Consider the following 14,695-nt stretch of genomic DNA (forward strand, 5'->3'; position numbering starts at 1 on the left):
TGTCCCAGGACTGGTTGAGGTGAACACCAGCCACGGTGCTCAGAGTTAGAACCACAGAAACTCCCAGAACCACTTTAGAGGTTGTAGACATGCCGTTAGCCTTTAGCTTCACGTTAGCCAGCTGCTAACTGGCTCTGATGCTGTTGTTAGCGACTCTTCTTCTTCGTCTTCTTCTATTACTGGTGTAGTTTCTTCTTCTCTTTGTGAACAGCGCTCCCTCTGGTGGTACAGGACAGAGGCGGTCAAAGGTTGTTTTATCATTATCATGAAGGAAGGAAAGTTTTTTTTGTTAAATTTAAATTATGTATTTATTTATTTTAAATTTGGAAGGAAGTAGAATTTTGTTTTTCTTTTATTATTTATTTAATTTTTTTCTATTTTTATTTTTTGATAGTAAATAAAAGTTTTTTATTACTATTTATTTATTTTTATATATATTTTTTATTTAATTTTTTATTTTATGTAATTAAAACACACACACAAACAGAGACACACACACACACAGAGACACACAAACAGAGACACACATACACAGAGACACACACACAGAGACACACACATACACACATACACACATACACACATAGACACAAACACAAACACCCACACACCCACACACACACACACACACACACACACACACACACACACAGACACACACACACATGCGCACACACACACACGCACAAACAGAGACACACACAAACAGAGACACACACACACACAGAGATATATACACACACACACACACACACACACACCCACAGAGACACACACACACGCAGACACACACACAGGCACACACACACACAAAAGGAGACACACACACACACAGAGACACACATGCACACATACACACATGCACACACACAGACACACACAAGAGGTGTACCGCTTTTTAGAAAGATGTCATTTTTGTTACACAACTTTTTTATAATTCAAAACATTTAATTAGATATACTTATAATACTACTAAATACGATATAATACTACTTATAATACTACTAAAATACGATATAATACTACTTATAATACTACAAAAATACAATATAATACTACTTATAATACTACTAAAATACTATATAATACTACTTAAAATACTACTAAAATACAATATAATACTAATATAATACTACTTATAATACTTCTAAAATACTAATTATTAAGTAAAAATATTGTCTTCATTATTTCTGACTCGGAAACTAAATTTCTTTTAATTCAAAATAATAAAAAGATAAAACACAAATATTTTAAACCTAAATTATATTGGAGTTCGTTATTACATGTTTTGTATGCTTTCTATATATTTAACTATTAATAAAACAAAATAACTCAATCAGCATTAACTTTATTTAAAATGCAGAACAGACAAAATGTCAAAACATTAAATATCTGTAAGTAGAGTTTGATTCTTAAATCAGTTTGTATTTTTCATCAGTATATATTATCAGTATATATATATTTTATAAATCAAATCTAGAACATCAACATTTATCAAATCTGTAGTTTAAATAGAGAACTACATCTCCCATGAGGCCATTGGGCGAAGTAGCGGCGATTCCCCGCCCCAGCCAATCAGAGACGCGATGCCGCCGCTGACCAATGAGGACCCGCGCTGCCGGCGGGGGGCGGGGCTTGTGCTCCCGTTCAGAGAAAGTGCCACGACTCCGCAGCCTGACGGACTCCGCTGAGGTGAGAAAACTCTACTAACTCATTAAAAACTCTTTTAAAAGCCAACCTTTGGTTGGCTCACACTGACGCTGAAAAGTTACATAAAAAGGGTTGGTTTTTATACTTTTTTATACAAAAAATTAAAATAATCAAAAATGGTCAAAAATAGACTTCCGACCGTCAGAACGGACTGGATGTTTTCATATGAAGCACGAGGGAGACACGTTTTCATCAAAGTAAAATCTTTTTAATAAATGATTTACTTTATAAACATCTGGGAAGGACACATCATCTTAAATATCCCCTTGGGGATCCATAAAGTATCTGTCTGTCTGTCTGTCAGGTCAAACATCTGTCTATCTGTCTTTCTGTCTATCAGGACAGAGAAACATCTGTCCGTTAGGGACTAATGTTTATTTAAAAATAATAATAATAATAATAATAATAATAATAATAATAATAATAATGTTATAAAACACGTGATGTGTATGTGTGTGTGTACGTGCGTGCATGCGTGTCTCCATCTGTGTTTGTGCATGTGTGTGTGTTTGTGTGTCTTTATCTGTGTGTGTTTGTTTGTTTGTGTGTGTGTGTGTGTGTTCTCTGTGTGTGTGTGTGTGTGTGTGTGTGTGTTTGTGTGTGTGTCTCTCTATCTGTGTGTGTGTTTTGTGTGTGTCTCTTTATCTGTGTGTGTGTGTGTTTGTTTGCGTTTGTGTGTGTGTGTGTGTGTTTCTGTGTGTGTGTGTTTGTGTGTCTCTCTATCTTTGTGTATGTTTGTTTGTGTGTGTGTGTCTTTATCTGTGTGTGTGTGTGTGTGTGTGTGTGTCTGGGTGTGTCTGGGTGTGTTTGTTTGTGTTTGTGTGTGTTTGTGTGTGTGTCTCTATCTGTATGTGTGTGTGTGTGTGTGTGTGTGTTCAGAGTACAAAGGGTTTACTGTGGACTAGGACACGTCTCTCTCTCTCAGTACTCTCAGTACTCTCAGTACTGCGTGTACTCAGCTGTAAATCCTGTTTAAACTACATGTTACATCCTGAATTTACTTCAGTTCTGTGTGTTTCAGAAGGGGACCATGTGAATTAATAAAACATATGATTAATACATGGGATAAAAATGCCAGACTTAAAAAATTAAAAAACACACAGAGCACAAAACAATACAGAAGCAGAAAGATTAACAACCCACAAATATACTAAATTCTGCAGTAAAATTCATCAGAAATACTCTCAAATTCTTACTTTAAAGTGGTAGAAGTATTGGGAACACAATGTACCCAAACGCTGAGTATAAGTTAGTGGATTTCCAGCCATTTAAACTACATTTTACATCCAACATTTATCACATTTCCTTATATATTTTATCAATACATACAGTATCTGCTGTCAGTTTTGAAAATATTCAGATACTTTACTGCAGTAAAAGTTAACAAAAATACTAGTTTCTGCATTAATCTTTGACTTTATTAAAATGTTAGTGTAATTGTAAGTATTAGGAACACAGTGTCCTTAATGTGTCAGCGTTGAGCCATTATTATAAGTTCTGTGTATTCTGTGTATTGTATTGTACTTTTAGACATTTTTGTCCTTTGTTTTAACATATTTTTGCCACGTTTTTACAATTTGAATCGAATTGTGGGACCAGCGAAGATTCCCACCTTTACCTTCTCCACTTTTTTCAACATTTCTGCCACTATTTAGATAGATAGATAGATAGATAGATAGATAGATAGATAGATAGATAGATAGATAGATAGATAGATAGGTTGGTAGGTAGATAGATAGAAAGATAGGTAGATAGACAGAGAGATAGATAGAGATAGATAGAAAGATAGATGGGTAGGTAGGTAGATAGATGGAAAGATAGGTAGATAGATAGATAGATAGATAGGTAGATAGATATATATGGATAGAAATATAGATAGATAGAAATATAGATAGATAGATAGATAGATAGATAGATAGATAGATAGATAGATGGATAGCTTTCATTGCTAGATTGTTAGGTCCATTTAAATGACTAGGTGTGGTAAATGTGCAAAATGTGCTAGGTGTGCTAGGTATGTTAAATATGCTAGGTGTGCTAAATGTGCTAAATGTCTAGGTGTCTGTCCTCTTCCCCTTGCAGCCTTCCTGAGAGCAGCCTTCCTGTTCCTGAGAGCAGCCTTCCTGTTCCTGAGAGCAGCCTTCCTGTTCCTGAGAGCAGCCTTCCTGTTCCTGTGAGCAGCCTTCCTGTTCCTGAGAGCAGCCTTCCTGTTCCTGAGATCAGCCTTCCTCTTCCTGAGAGCAGCCTTCCTCTTCCTGTGAGCAGCCTTCCTGTTCCTGAGAGCAGCCTTCCTGTTCCTGAGAGCAGCCTTCCTCTTCCTGAGAGCAGCCTTCCTGTTCCTGAGAGCAGCCTTCCTGTTCCTGAGAGCAGCCTTCCTGTTCCTGTTCCTGAGATCAGCCTTCCTGTTCCTGTTCCTGAGATCAGCCTTCCTGTTCCTGTTCCTGAGAGCAGCCTTCCTGTTCCTGTTCCTGAGATCAGCCTTCCTGTTCCTGTTCCTGAGATCAGCCTTCCTGTTCCTGTTCCTGAGAGCAGCCTTCCTGTTCCTGTGAGCAGCCATGGACGTCAGCGACCCCCAGACTCTCGGCTTCGTGGTGTTCGGAGGCTTCATGTTCATCTCGGCCCTCGGCATCGCCCTCGTCTCCACGCTGTCCATGAAGGAGACGTCGTACGAAGAGGCGCTGGCCAAGCAGCGCCGCGGGCTCGTCCAATCGCAGCCCCACAAGGCCGAGAAGAAGAAGAAGTCTCTGGAGAAGAAGAATAAAGCCAAGAAGAAGGACGACGGGAAGCTGTCAGAAGCAGGAAGCGATGGCGGCGAGGAGCCAGAGGGGGCGCTGGTCTGTACCGAGCCAGAACCTGACCCTGAACACGCTGCCGCCGCGGAGCCTGAACCCAAGCCTGCCACGCCTGAACCGGAGCCAGAACCCAAACCTGCCACACCTGAACCGGAGCCTGAACCCACCGTGGTCACCGCCAGCGCCGTGGAGTCTGCTCCAGCCTCGTCGCCAAAGGAGAAGAAGAAGAAGAAGTCAGCTGTCGCTCAGTCAGGTAAAGCAGAGTTACAGTTTAGTATGTTGGAAAGTCAAAAAGTCTCAGTATATTATCTCCAAAACCTGACATGGTGCCTTTTGTGTCGAGAACAAACCTACCACACCACCAAGAGAAGGTTTAAACCCACAACCAGTGTTATGCTATCATGCTAAGCTAGCTTATATATGCTAAGTGTGTTAATAGTTACAGTATATACACACAGCTTATATATGCTAAGTGTGTTAATAGTTACAGTATATACACACAGCTTATATATGCTAAGTGTGTTTATAGTTACTGTGTATAAAGTTCTCTTGACTGCCAAAGGCAAACTTCTCCTATAGGGCACAATGAAGGTGTATCACATCGTTTATTATATTATATTATATTATATTATATTATCGTATCATAATATATCATATCATACCGTATCGTATCTTATCTTACCTTTTCGTATTGTTACACCCCAGTCTAGGGGTGCCTAGGACACATCTTCCCTGTCTCCCAAGTAGCCACAAACAATTATTTGTTTTTATTATTTTGTATCAGAAAATGGATTTATTTTACAAAAACGAAAATATAGAGATAAACATATAGATATGTTTAAATTATACAAGGCTTCAGGGTGGCCTGCCACCAAAATAACCAACAAACAAACAATCCTGTCTAAGAGATAAGAAACTGACCTAATAAACAAAATGGCAAAAAGACTTCCCTCCCTAACTAATTAAACAGGAGAAAACAGGATTAACACACCTGGCGGTCCACCCTTACTACTCAACAGAAACGGTACCTGATCTAAAACAAGGTTGAACTAAGCAACAGTGTGGCTGGTTGGGAGATGACCAGGATGAGGAATTGCCTGCTGCCAGCTAGAGCTGGGCAATATATGGATATTATATCAATATCGTGATATGAGACTAGATATCGTCTTAGATTTTGGATATCGTAATATCGTGATAAGTGTCTTTTCCTGGTTTTAAAGGCTGCAATACGGTAAAGTGATGTACTTTGCTGAACTTACCAGACTGTTGAAGCTGTTCTATTATTTGCCTTTACCCACTAAGTCATTAAATCATTTCTGGAGATTATTTATCAAAAAATCTCATTGTGTAAATAACATTTTGTCAAAGCACCAATAGTCAACGCTACAATATTGTCACAATAACGACATCTAGGTATTTGGTCAAGAATATCGTGATATTTGATTTTCTCTATATTGCCCAGCCCTACTGCCAGCAGACGGCCGCCATCTTGGCTCCTTATATATATCAGGTGGTTTCCCCAGCTGCAGCCAATTACGAGTTTGGGCATGAAAGCTCTGCACCAATTAGCTCCCGGCTATGGCACACACCTATTTGCATATGAAATTGAAAACAAGAAAAACAAGAAAAAGAAAAAACACGGCACACACAGCAGGCTAAGGAAAACATATGACCACATTCATAACATTATGACATATCTCGTCATATCTGATCTTAGCCAAGGTGGAGCTGTCTGCTGCGTTGGAAACCGTTGCTAAGGAAGTCCTGGTCATGGCCGTGGCGCCGGTGGTGGATGTTTCTCCGGTGAACGTCGTTTCTGAAGTCACCAAAGAACCGTCTGCTGGTAAAACTGAAGAACCCAAGGAGACCTCGAGCAAGAAGAAGAAGTCCAAGAACAAAGCGGAGCCAGGTGAGTCACGCTAACGCGACATCACTTCCTGTTGACAAATGGCTGCTGATTTGAATAACAGAGAAAAGTGAAAATCTGCAAAACTAGTTTCTTTCTGTCGTCATGTTCAGCCGTAACTGTAACCTTTAAAGATATATAGTTAACACGGAGGTCTCAGCTATCTGTCCCACATCCCCTCGCCGTTAAAAAGTTACTAAGTAACTTTAAAGGAGTTTGCACACCGCTCCAACAAATACCAACAAACTCCAACATTATAAAGTTAACAGCTGTTGGCAACTGTCAGTTGGTAGTCTTTATAATGTTCATAAAACCAACTGCCAGTCCCGACTGCCCAGACAGTAACAGACAAGACTGACTTTTGTCCCCTAGTCCTACCTTTTCTTATTTGAGTTCTGGTTTAATATAACATGGATGAAGTGGAGACCTTGTTGAATGTGGCCAGAGTAGTTCTGGTCTACCTGGCCTGTAAAGCTGCTAGCCGTGTACAGGAGAGACGGCAACCAAGACGAGCCAGGAGGAGACTGTGGTGTAAACCTTGGATATTGCGACATGCAAAACTTGTGTCAAGAACTTCCCTCAGAAGATACTCCAGCTTTTGCAAATTTTGCCCGTTTTGCTCCTCAAGCTTTTGAGGAATTACTTACTATGGTTAGTCCACTAATTGCCAGAAAAAAAACCATTTAGAGACAGCATTTAGATCTGTTAGAATGTTGTCAATTGTTGGAAAATGGGCTCCATTGGTCCGATATTCTCCAACTCCACCAGACCAGACTGGACATGTCAGACTCTACCAACTCCACCTGACCAGACTGGACATGTCAAAGTCTACCAACTCCACCAGACCAGACTGGACATGTCAGACTCTACCAACTCCACCAGACCAGACTGGACATGTCAGACTCTACCAACTCCACCAGACCAGACTGGACATGTCAGACTCTACCAACTCCACCAGACCAGACTGGACATGTCAAACTCTACCAACTCCACCAGACCAGACTGGACATGTCAGACTCTACCAACTCCACCAGACCAGACTGGACATGTCAAACTCTACCAACTCCACCAGACCAGACTGGACATGTCAGACTCTACCAACTCCACCAGACCAGACTGGACATGTCAAACTCTACCAACTCCACCAGACCAGACTGGACATGTCAGACTCTACCAACTCCACCAGACCAGACTGGACATGTCAAACTCTACCAACTCCACCAGACCAGACTGGACATGTCAGACTCTACCAACTCCACCAGACCAAACTGGACATGTCAAACTCTACCAACTCCACCAGACCAGACTGGACATGTCAGACTCTACCAACTCCACCAGACCAGACTGGACATGTCAGACTCTACCAACTCCACCAGACCAGACTGGACATGTCAGACTCTACCAACTCCACCAGACCAGACTGACCCAACTGTTGGTGTTTGTTGGAGCAGTGTACAAGCTCCTTTACTTTCATCAAAGTTCATCAAAGTAGTAGTACTTAAGTACTTAAGTAGAATATTTCTGTACTCTGTCAGATTAAAACAGATATTTCTTTTATCCAAACAATATATGTATAATGTGTATTCTTTGCTTGTGTCTGGGCCCCTTTTACAAAAACGTACAAACTACAAAAAGCTACAAAAAGCAGTGTGTCTCATTTCACATATGTGTATTATGTCTTCTGATTGTACTTGTCTTTAAACTTTTGTGAATAAACTGAACTGAGCTGAACGAAGGGCTGTGTGTTGTCCTGGTTTCTCTTTAAGTGAGCAACTCTGCAGACTCGTCCCTGCTGCTGCCGTACAGCGAGCTGCTGTCCGCCATCACCGCCATGACGCTCAGCGACCACGAGATGCACAAACTCACCGAGGTCCTGAACCAGAAGGCTGGAGTCCGCCACGAATCCTGGCAGCTGGTAGATACAACTCAGACACAACATACAACAAACCGTAACATATGACCAAATACACTAAAGACTTAATCATAATTATAGGAACATCCGCTCCAATATGGTATATTAGTAATTCATGTCAATAGAAATATTTTATATGTAGACTAGGCTTTTATTTACGCATTTATCAACTAACTGCTAACTATCCTTACATTGCCAGACCTCCCTCCACAGACCTTCCTCCACAGAGCTGTGGAGGAAGGTCTGGCTAGTCCACACAGCATCCCAGGATTGGAGGAAAATGTGCTCTGGTTTATTAGCATTTCTTTAAACCAATCACAATCGTCTTGGGCGGGGCTTAGCTCCAGACGGAGCCACGGTGCCTCTGCTAAATAGTCTCAGGAATGAACTTGTTTTGGTGGAACATGTGTACGTTCAAAAGTAGTTTTAGTCGTGCAACAGAAAACTCAGACCGGACAGATAGTCTAGCTAGCTGTCTGGATTTACCCTGCAGAGATCTGAGGACCAGTTAACCAAAGTCCTCACAAATCCACCGGAGGTTAGAACGCCAACACAAAGAAGACATGCATCCGTCGGAACCCCACGCGCCCCAGAGCCAGTGTTGGGAAAGTTCACTTTCTACATGAACTAGTTCAAAGTTCAGTTCACAAATTTAAAAATGAACTAGTTCAGTTCATAATTCATGCTTCAACATTTTGAACTAAGTTCACGGTTCCAAAAATGAACTTAGTTCATAGTTCTTTTTTTTCATATGTTGCTGCGAGCTATTATTTTTCAAAATTATTGCCACAGCCCAAATATAGAACCACAGACAGCAATTATTTTATCAGTTTTAACACTGAAACTATGCGTCAGATTCCATCTTCATATCCAACCAGTTCAACGTGCCGTTTCAGGTCTGCTGTGGATGTGTGTGTGTGTGTGTGTGTGTGTGTGTGTGTGTGTGTGTGTGTGTGGTTTTCTGTGGATGGGACTGAAGTGCAGATTTTCTTTTTGAAAGCAGGCGAGCAAAGTTTGAACAGAAATGTAAGATTTTTCCATCCTCACCGACCTCGTCATAAAACTGGTTTAAATGATCATACGAAGCCTCCACGCTGCTTCCTCTTTTGATGACCCGTGCGGCAGTGAGACACTGGTGGCTGGTGTTGCCAGATTGGGTGTTTTTTCCGCTACATATGAAGGCCTGTTTACGGTGTGTTTTAGCCCTGGTTTTGGCCTGGAAGGCTCCATAGAATCTGGCACCCTATTGGACGAAGTTAAATTGAGAGAGCGTGGCGTTCACAGACACCAGAATGAAGGAGTTCACAGTAACGTTCATCAGGCAGTAATACAGTACCTTCAGTTTACCCAAAATGTGAACGAGTTCACAAACTATCTTTCAATGAACGCGTTCAGGCACAACATCCAGAGCAATCCCTTCAATGAATCTCCGTCGATATAGACTACTAACGACCTGAAAGCAGCTGTAGTGTGAAAGATTCTCCATGTTGATGAAAGCTTTTAACCCTCCTGTTGTCCTCGGGTCAAATTTGACCGATTTTCTTAAAGATTATTTTTTGGGCTTTTCCGCCCTTTAATTTGAAAGGACAGCTAGGTGAGAAAGGGGGGGGGAAGACATGCAGGAAATCATCACATGTCAGATTCAAACCCTGGACCTCTGCATCGAGGCATAAACCTCTCAGTATATGTGCGCCTGCTCTACCCACTGATCCAACCCGGCCACAAATCTGACCCATTTTCAAAAAGTTTCTATATCAGAAATTTGGGTTTTCTTTCAAACAAATTGTCAAAAAGAAATAACGTGGATGGTTCCCTACAATGCTCTTCACAAGTAAAAAATAAATGATCAGTTTACTACTTTCATTGAATTTGGGTGTTTTATTCAATTTTATAGCATTTAAAGAAAATAACTGATGAAATAATGTTGAAAAGAGCTTCAAAAACGTCGAAAAAAAGGGACAAAAACATCTGGAAAAGTTTCCAAAATATCGGTTGTAATGATAAAAGTGTCGAAAAGACGACCAAAACCCAGAAAACCCAGACCCAGAAAAACTAAAAACTGCTCGGTCGACAGGAAGACAACACACAAGGTTATATATATTTAATTTATCAACAGTAAAGTTGAGTCTGTTTGACTTGTTAGGCCTGTCAGAAAGGAGACCCGCTGTCCAATCTGAAGAAACAGCTGGAGGAGAAAGAGAAGCTGCTGACCGTCGAGCAGGAGAGCTCCGCCGCCGCCAAGACTCGCCTCCGAGACATCAGCAAGGTGAGCCAGCCAGCAAGATCTGTCCCTTCAGCTCTGCTGATTGGTCAAGGGTTGCCATGGACGCAGTTCTGATCACTCTGGAGGGCATCCATTAATCCGCAGAAATGTAAAGCTTTGTAAAGCATCGTTGTTATAGCCTGACTAGCCAGACCCACATCCAGATGTTGGGTCTGGGAGCTCCCCATTGGTCAGGGCTCAATCCGAGGGGCGGGATAAACGGTTGTCTTTCATATTCTCTCTGCACGCAATAGGATAGCTCTACAACCAATCAGAGCAACGCTAGCTGATAGATTCAACTTTAAACTCCGAACACATCTTCCTTTTTTAAGAATGACTTCAGTGCCGTTCTTTGTTCTTTTCTCAAAGAAAAGCTGAACTCCAAGTCTTCCAGAGTCTCATCCAAAGCCGAGTCCAAAGACTGCTGTTCTCCAGCAGCAGCAGCCATCTTCTTTGTTTTCAAGTAGCGGGGAATTCACGCCAATATGTTAAGCCCCGCTCATCGGCTCTATACATGATGTGATTGGCCCGGGTAGAGTTTGGTTTTTCCAGCTCGCGAGCCAATGGAGAGTTGCTAGATGACCCTGGTCGCTTTATGAAAAAAACACTTTTTCTGGGATTTGGGGTGTTACTTTGTGTCTCTGGTGCTTCCACACGCATACAAACTTTGAAAAAAATCCAGCTGAAACGAGCTGGCTAACCGCAACCGTTAGCATGCTACCTCGTTCTCAATAGCAAAGCACTGCTACAACCCACACTAGTTCACCATAATCTCCAAAAGAACTACTTCCATGTGCTCCCTGGTTTAGAAGAAGTCTCCCAGCTGCATGCCTTGGAACTGACTGAAGTTGGAGAAACAGCCTTTCTTTTACTGTCTGTGGAGCTAGCTGACATGATCTACATCTGAGCTACTGAGCATGTGCGAGTGCAATCAAAGATAGTACAGAAGAAGAGATGTCTCACTCTGCAGCTAAAACAGAGACCTGAACACAGGGTGAAAAGAGGAGCTGCAGCAATGTGCAGTACAACAAAAATATGGTGTGTTTTGATAATTAAACCATGTAAACCTATTCTGGTACAACCTTAAAATACAATTATGAACCTGAAAATGAGCAGAATATGGGCGCTTTAAGACCTTCAGTTTTTCATAGGAAGAAGTCAAGAAGTTATTGGCTTGCTGTGTTTCCTTCTTCAGGAACTTGGTGCAGAGAAATCCAAGACGGCGTCTTTGGATGCCCGTCTGAAGGCGGAGCTGAGTGCTCAGGTTCAGAAGGTCGACGCCATGCGGGCCAAAATGGAGACAGCTAACCAGGAACACCTCAAACATACGCAGCAGCTCAACCAGAAGGTACGGTTCAACTCACTTTAAATTCTTTAGTGGGTCATCAAGGCAAGCTTCAAGTCATTTTCTGATTTATTTAGGACAATGCACATTAATCAACATTTTCTTCCGGCTAATTTTCAACTATAGTCCTTTGGCCAGATGTTTTGAGACCAGAGCAACAGGAAGTAGCAAGACATCAGTACAGGATACATGTACAGACAGAAGTCAACACGACATCATAAAGACAGCTAGAGCAACAAATAAGCTTTCTCAAGAAGACATGCAAACCGACAGGCAGCAGCAAGACATTGGTAAAGTTACTTGTCTTAATGGCAAATCTACTTTAAATATCAACCTCTTTAGGGGAAGGTTGAGTCAAATCTTTAGTCCTCGAGGACAGGTTCAAGTGAAGTCACAGGTCTCCAGCAAATTACGAGTCTGTTAGGTCTCTGAATGCTGATCGTTACAAACAGTTGTTTTGATAGTGAATTTACAGTTTTTTCCAACTGCTTACACACATTTTCAAAACTATGTCTCCTTTTTTCGAAACTCTACACACAATTCCCAAAACTGCACACACAAAATGCTAAATGCTTCACATCTCCTTCAAAATGAAACACTGAATTCAAAATACCATAAACTCATCTCAAAATGAAGCATTTGCATCAAATGTCAAACACTGTTTTCATAATAGTACATTTTTGGATATACCATGTACACACTGCTGTTCTAAATCTAAAGCTCTTTTGTCTTTCATAGGTTTATATCTACATTTACAATGTTGTAGAGAGAAAGTCATCTGCTGAGAGGGGTTGGAAAGTGCTCTGTAAAAAGCAATGTAATGTTACAGTAAAACAGAAAATATTTATTGGGCAAAACATTACATTTGTATAAGGGAAAACATGTTTGTAAGAGTAGCACGGTGTTGTATACAGTAGCATGAAACAAGTGTGTGTGTGTGTGTGTGTGTGTGTGCGTGTGTGCGTGTCTATGTGTTGGGGGGGTATTGTATGCACTTGTTGTATTGCAATTGTATGCAAAACAGAGTCGGATTGATTAGTAATGCTGAAATAGTCATTAGATAGTTGCATGCAGTATGGACGCCACTGTAAAGCTACTCAAGATGGGCTTCTCTCATTGGTCAACTCATGGTTGATCACATGATGAATTAGCGTGGCCCTGATCTCATCAGAGATGGCTTTCCTTCTTCCTCTTCTTCCCTCCTCCTCCTCCTCCTCCTCCCCTTGCTCTCTGTCTATTGTTGGCATCCATTGTTTAAAACAGGTAATCTGACCTTTGACCTCTGTATAGGCCTATACTAAAGCAGTGATTGGTTAGTGTTCAGTTATGACATCATGTGTTTGCAAATGTGAGGAGTGTGTGTGTGCCCTGGTAAATAAGTGTTTTTGATTGGTTGTGTTTACAAAAGGATTATAGATTAGATATAATATAATCTATAGCTACTCTATGCAACTGAAAACTGAGTGAAAGGCTGAGAAATAGCTCCTGGTTTTTGAGATTTGGAGTGTAGTTTTGCACTTTGAGTGAGAGGTTTCAGAAATCGTGTGACATGAAAAGATTTTGTGTGTAAGCAGTTGGAAAAAACTGTAAGTCTCAGGTGTTGAGTTCTAGCTAACGAGTTGTTAGCTGGCACGGATATGCAACCTGTATGACGTGTAGCTAACTGGTTGTTAAACTGGGACAGATCGGGAGTCTGCAGGAACAGCTGGAGAACGGTCCCAACGCTCAGCTGGCCCGACTGCAGCAGGAGAACTCCATCCTCCGAGATGCCTTGAACCAGGCAACCAGCCAGGCCGAGAGCAGGTAACACAACCAGGCAACCAGCCAGGCCGACAGCAGGTAACACAACCAGGCAACCAGCCACCCTTGTTAGATACTCACCAACAGAGTTTGAAGCTCTCTGATTGGCTGGTTCTTACAGCAATGCTCTCTGGGACTCGTAGTTGAGGTAGAGTTTACTGCTGTCCGTCTACCAGCTGTGCCTCTACCATCCTGTGTGACCCTAACTCTCCCTGCAGGCAGAATGCGGAGCTGGCCCGTCTCAGGCAGGACTGCGTCCGTCTGGGTCGAGAGTTGGCCGAGCGTACCGACGCGCTGCGGGCCGACGAAGATCGCAGGAAGGGCCTGGAGGCCAAGATGGCCGCCGCCGAGCAAGAACTAGCCAAAGCCCAGGTCAGAAACACAAACCCACCAGCTACATTTGTAGTTTCCTCTCTGTAGTTTCCTTTTTTTAACCCTTGTGTTGCCTTCGCGTCGATCGTGTAACTTTTAGTGTTTCTGGGTCAACATTTTTCCAACGTTTTTGTCACTTTTTCCGATGTTTTTGTCACTTTTTTCCGACGTTTTTGTCACTTTTTCCGACATTTTTGTCACTTTTTTCAATGTTCTTTTATAAAAAAAACATTAAAATGCTATAAAATTGAATAAAACTTGCGGAGAGCGTTGTAGGGAGCCATCCACGTTATTTCTTCTGAAAATTTGGTATAGAAACCTTTTGAAAATGGGTCAAATTTGACCCGAGGACAACTAAACGGTTAAACAACCAATATGACGTTGGAGCTGCTGCTAACAGGAAGTGACCCGTGTTTTCTGTCTGTTTGTGCAGCTGGCCCGCAAGGACACTGAGCGTGCTCTGCAGAAGCAACTGGAGGAAGTACGTTTGGAGCTGAACGCATCAAAGCAGGAAGCTGCTGCCGTTAGCGGTGAGTGTTTTCTGTTAGCATGCAGCTAACTCAGACCTGTGGTTTCAACAATGCTAACAAATGCT

General features: G+C 41.8%; 1 protein-coding gene across 3 annotated transcripts in view; it reads left to right on the top strand.

Annotated features, from left to right (window-relative positions):
- The first annotated feature begins 4,184 nt into the window (after positions 1-4,184).
- rrbp1b (ribosome binding protein 1b) overlaps positions 4,185-14,695 on the top strand; it is a 28,549-nt gene continuing 18,038 nt past the window's right edge. For all 3 annotated transcript variants that reach the window (XM_028598964.1, XM_028598965.1, XM_028598966.1), the window contains exons 1-8: positions 4,185-4,755; positions 6,220-6,411; positions 8,175-8,323; positions 10,464-10,586; positions 11,779-11,931; positions 13,613-13,731; positions 13,947-14,100; positions 14,534-14,630. In XM_028598964.1, coding sequence (XP_028454765.1) covers positions 4,266-4,755; positions 6,220-6,411; positions 8,175-8,323; positions 10,464-10,586; positions 11,779-11,931; positions 13,613-13,731; positions 13,947-14,100; positions 14,534-14,630 — 1,477 coding nt within the window. In that variant the 5' untranslated portion in view covers positions 4,185-4,265. The remainder of the gene's footprint in view (positions 4,756-6,219; positions 6,412-8,174; positions 8,324-10,463; positions 10,587-11,778; positions 11,932-13,612; positions 13,732-13,946; positions 14,101-14,533; positions 14,631-14,695) is intronic.

The sequence above is a fragment of the Perca flavescens genome, chromosome 2 (assembly GCF_004354835.1).
Source record: "Perca flavescens isolate YP-PL-M2 chromosome 2, PFLA_1.0, whole genome shotgun sequence".
Classification (NCBI taxonomy): Eukaryota; Metazoa; Chordata; class Actinopteri; order Perciformes; family Percidae; genus Perca; species Perca flavescens.